Here is a 5,002-nt window from a genome sequence, read left to right on the forward strand (position 1 = left end):
CATAAATCCATAGTTTCTACAAAATAATTTAAACAGGTTCATTTAGCCATGGTACAACTTTCACATAGAAATGAAATGATCGAACATTGACATAAAATAGCAGCATGAGTAGAAATCTCACTAAGATTCATAGATGAAACTAAAACTCGTACTTATGTGTGTGGTGGCAATGCACTTTCCATGAATACAACACCTACTCAGTGACAAATGCTGCAAATCAAGAGTTATAAAGGCATAAAGCAAAACAAATAGGCTGGAACACATGGAATCCACCTTTGATGCAGGCATCAAACAGTATAACTTGGATAAATCATACATCAATCTTGAATCAATGTTTCCAAGAAAGAATTGAAGATGCAGGTAGGTGTGAGTCGCCCTCTACCGTTAAAGAATGGAAGCCCGCTGCTGGTAGAACATGGTGTGGAAGCGGAGGGAGGGGTCGACGATTTGAAGACGAGGAGCACACCCAGGCACCGCAACCGGCCAAAGCAAGCAAGCACGCCGGGCTCCTGCTCACCCTAGGTGTGTGCGCCGCCGCGATTAAGGGCGCGGATGTGGCACCGCTCGACGGAGAGCCACGCGGCCTCAGCCGCGCGTGCACTCCGGCGATGGGAGCCGCACCGGCGCCAACTACTATGCCTTGCCGTGTGCCTGACCGGAGTCGCCGCAAGCTGCGCCGCCCTCATCACGCACGGACTCGTCACTGCGCTGCCAAAACGAAACGAAAGGGGGAAGATGCTTGGCTGTAAGGAAAGGTCGCAGCGTTGGATGGGGGAGGGGGGGTTCTGCTGGGCCGGCCCGTCGCGGCAAGAGTCGGTCGCTGTAATAGGAGCGCAACTGGTCGCTTAATTGACTTTGCGAATACAGAAGGGGCGCATAGAGAGAAGATCATTACAATCAAACAAATAAGCAAAACTAGGTTTAAAAAAAAACAAATAAGCAAAACTATTTACAAAAATCATTTAGGGTAAAATTACCAAAATCCTCTAATTAAAAAGTTAACCATGCCATTTGCGTGGTCAACCTAGCTTGCTAGTTCATTCATACAGTTGAAGCAAAGGCTTGTTGTTGCATATCATTGAAAATTACTTATTCTGAGATCTTAAGTTTTCAAAATAATAACTTGAAGCGCAATTTGCAAAGAACACCATCTAACGGCCCTCTAGTGCCGTGAGGCTCATGTCATTCACGGACGATACCCTGTTGTTGTTAGCTCCTCCAGGTTTGGCATCTCTGCGTGCAAAATACACGGGCTGCGTTGGTATTGGGAGCGGCGTGGTTTTGTTCTCCAGCATGAACACAACTGCTGACATAAGTGGCCTACAGTTTGGACTGTCTTGAACACACAAAAGTCCTATATGGATGCACCGTGAAATTTCATCGAGAGGACAACTCTCTTTAATAGATGAGTCCACCAAATCTTCTATCTTGCCATCCTTCCATAGGTTCCATGCCTGAACAGAGATGAAATCTTTTATTAGCTAATATATTTTGGTGGACCATAAGGTACTGGATTGGGCGCATCCCTCAATACTTACCTGGACTATAAGGTTAGGAAAGTCCATCAGAAGATGTGGTGAGCTGATCTTTATTCCACTCACAATCTCCAATAGCAGAACACCGAAGCTGTAGGTGTCTGACTTGACCGAAAATGCACCTTCCATTGCATATTCAGGTGACATATAGCCACTGTACAGAGATTCACTAGTTATTTAGGATAGGGCGATCTGAAATCCTAAACAAGTGCTAGCATATAAATTCCATCTGAAGAATTGACAGCGTGCGAGTTACTTACTACGTCCCAACAACCCGGTTTGTATTTGCTTGATGTTGGTCGCCACTGAATATTCTAGCCATGCCAAAATCTGATATCTTAGGGATCATCTCAGCGTCCAACAAAATGTTGCTTGCTTTGAGATCTCTATGGATTATAGTTAACCTGGAGTCCTGATGGAGATACATAATTCCTCGTGCTATCCCCTTGATTATCTTGAACCTTGTCGGCCATAGAAGCATTGATTTTCTTGCAGTGTCTAGTAAGAACAATGCATCAGGCATATCAGAAGGCATATGTGCATACTAATTGGGTGGGATCAACAGTACCAAAATTTTAAATCTGGATGTACCAAAGACGAAGTAATCCAAGCTTTTATTGGGCATGTATTCATAGACCAATAGCTTCTCGTCTTCGTGAATACAACAACCAAGAAGCCTAACTAGATTCTTGTGCTGCAATTTTGCAATCAAGACTACTTCATTTCTAAATTCCTCGATGCCTTGCCCAGAACTCTTGCTAAGTCTCTTGATGGCTACTTCATTGGTACCTTCCAACATTCCCTACATGATTTCGTCGGCCAAAATTATACAGTTTAACTAGTGGTGTGGAGTAATTGTTCAAGGTAGAAAACCGTTTTGCTATAATACCTTGTAAACTTTGCCAAAACCTCCCTTTCCAAGCATATTGGTGTCTGAGAAATTGTCTGTTGCCACAACAATGTCTTCGAAGTCAATAAATGGAAACTCTATGTTCTTGTCCCCAGCTTGGTCTGTAGACCTCAAAAATTGTAACATGTGTCTCTTCTGGACTTTCTTCTTTTGCCGTGTTCCTGCCAGGAGAAATAACAATGGGTTCACCCTCGTCAACACTTACACAGCAACTTTCGTCTTGCCATAAATGACTCCTTTTTTACCTCTATGTTTGTACGTCAAGACAAGCGTTGTGAATGTGATTAGCAGCACCAATGCTGTAATTGGGAGCAAAATCTTCACCAAATTTCTCTTCTTTTGAACTGCAAACAGGAGCGTATATATGCGTTAGAATTTATGGAATTGAGTATAAATAACTTACGTTTAAAAAAAAGTATATATAACTTCCAATTGTTTTACTTTGCTTGCATACAATACTGTGACACATCTGTGATTATGTGAACACTCCCACTAATCTGTCAATAACCTGAGCCTGAACTACTATGTCATGTAAATCTTACAACTTCATTTGGAGATTGGAGTAATAGGGCATCGTTGCATCAATGGTTCATTCGGATGGGTCAGGATTAAACATATTTCTTTTGAAGGGGGGGGGGGGGGGGGGGGGATAACTATAATTTAGATGTCGATCCATTGGAATTGATTCAAATACCTGCCTACCCAAACAAGCAGTCAGTAATGTTGCTGTGAAAAGGACTTGAAACCGGCCCCTCCTCCCTCCTTTCACACTAGTGAACATTGATGGGTAATGGGCCTAATGCCTTCTTTGGCTGCAGACCGATCCACATATGATCCACATAACCATGTGGATTGGTGTGCAGCCAAACAAGCTCTTATGGGAATATGATATTGTGAAAAGCTGAGACTGCAGTATATATGCTCATGTCTATTTACAGATGCAAATTGCTCAAGTTTGAATTTTGCATCTGTGAAAAATGGCATCAATAATCCTTAAAAAAATGGCATCAATATTGCAAATGGATTTCATCAATTTTAGAGTGGGCGGCAGTGCATTGCATACCATGGGATACGGCGGCAAGCCGGATGTACAGGTCATGACCAAAGCTGGGAACTTTTCCCGTATCGACGAGATCCCCAGTCCATACCAGGCACCTCGACGTGTAAGCCAAACTCCCGGCGGTGCTCATGTTGACATAAGCATAGGCCGTGCAGGAGCAGTTTGTGCTGCACTCGGTCACGCACTGGTCGAAGCTTGTGTTGTCGACATGCATGAAGCCTTGGGGAGCCTTCATCCCAGACAAAGTCACAAAGCGATCCTCCATTCCGCACACTAACGCCTCGTTTCTCCTGCATCCTCTGGAGACGTCATGGCCGTCGATGGGCTCGAACCCATCGAGGCATCGACAACTCGGCACATACTCTGTATTGTCGCAGTAGCCGAAAGGGCCGCACGCCGCGTAGAGGTCACAGCCAGAGCTTGGGCGCTCATAACCGGCTGTCCACGACGATGTGTCGTTGTTCCAGGTCAGGAGCCTTATCTTGCCAGTGTAATCAAGCGAAAGACGCGTGTATGCCGGTGAGTCACCGGAGACTGTGTACATGAAGTAGAGCCCATCTTCGTTTACCCTCGACATGGACACGATGACAGTGGTAGTAGCAAAGCTAACACTACCACCGAACGCCGAGACGTCGTTGAAGAAATTGATGCGGTAGTAGAGTCTGGTCCCATGCCAAACAAAGATCTGGAGGTTTGAGCTGGGATCCATGCTAAGGGAGAAGTCCCCAGTGGACGGGTCAGCAGGGCCCTTCGAAGCAAACAGGCGCGTCACCACATGACCCTGGTACCTGAACAAAACCCTCATCGTTGGAAGGATTGTGTCGGCTGGGTGGTCGAAGCTTTGCCACATGGCGGTGCCGTTCGCCGATCGGAGGACAAAGTTTCCAGAGCTGAGTAGCACCGCGATAACTCCGGCGCCTCCGGTGGCCGTCGTCCACAGAGGACGGCCTGCAGTAGAGTCCGACAGCGCGAGCTCTTGGTTGTCGGTGATGGCGAGCTTGGCCGCTGATGGAGTGGTGTTGGTGATTGGGCTGTCACGGTTGGCGACCCATACAAGGGTACGATCAGGGATGTTGTGGTACCAGATTCCGATGTACAGGCTCTCGTTGGAGTTGGTCGGGGAGAAGAAGCCAAGCGCAAAGACGCCGTCCTTGGAGATGAGCATGTCTCCAGGGGAGAGTGGCTTTGCTTGTGTGAACTGGTCATCCGATTCGCAGGGTGAACTCAAGAGTAGGAGGATGAAAACTTGAAGGTGGAGCTTCTCCATTATTAGGCCCTTCTTCTCCATGTTTCTTTTGTCTCTGTGGCTGTAGAAGAAACTGAAAGCTATGGATAGAACAGTTGTATTGTGTTGGGAGCGTAGCTGTCATGATCTCATCACATTGAAGAGCACCAGGAGTAATGTACAGCAGTAATTCAGAGTTCAGACAGTAACGTACTGTATTCATGAGTAGAGTAGTCACGACTCATGAGTCATGATAGCGAAGCGAGGACTAG

General features: G+C 46.1%; 1 protein-coding gene across 1 annotated transcript; it reads right to left on the bottom strand.

Moving 5' to 3' along the window:
- Positions 1-1,075: 1,075 nt before the first annotated feature.
- Positions 1,076-4,887, bottom strand: LOC136532470 (G-type lectin S-receptor-like serine/threonine-protein kinase At1g11410). The gene is made up of 7 exons (XM_066525063.1): positions 3,509-4,887; positions 2,691-2,789; positions 2,425-2,606; positions 2,127-2,337; positions 1,796-2,033; positions 1,539-1,689; positions 1,076-1,454 (listed from the first exon to the last, which is right to left on the bottom strand). Exons 1-7 carry the CDS (start codon positions 4,791-4,793, stop codon positions 1,152-1,154), a joined length of 2,469 nt encoding a protein of 822 aa, XP_066381160.1. The 5' UTR covers positions 4,794-4,887; the 3' UTR covers positions 1,076-1,151.
- Positions 4,888-5,002: the final 115 nt, after the last annotated feature.

The sequence above is a fragment of the Miscanthus floridulus genome, unplaced genomic scaffold (assembly GCF_019320115.1).
Source record: "Miscanthus floridulus cultivar M001 unplaced genomic scaffold, ASM1932011v1 fs_630_1_2, whole genome shotgun sequence".
Lineage (NCBI taxonomy): Eukaryota > Viridiplantae > Streptophyta > Magnoliopsida > Poales > Poaceae > Miscanthus > Miscanthus floridulus.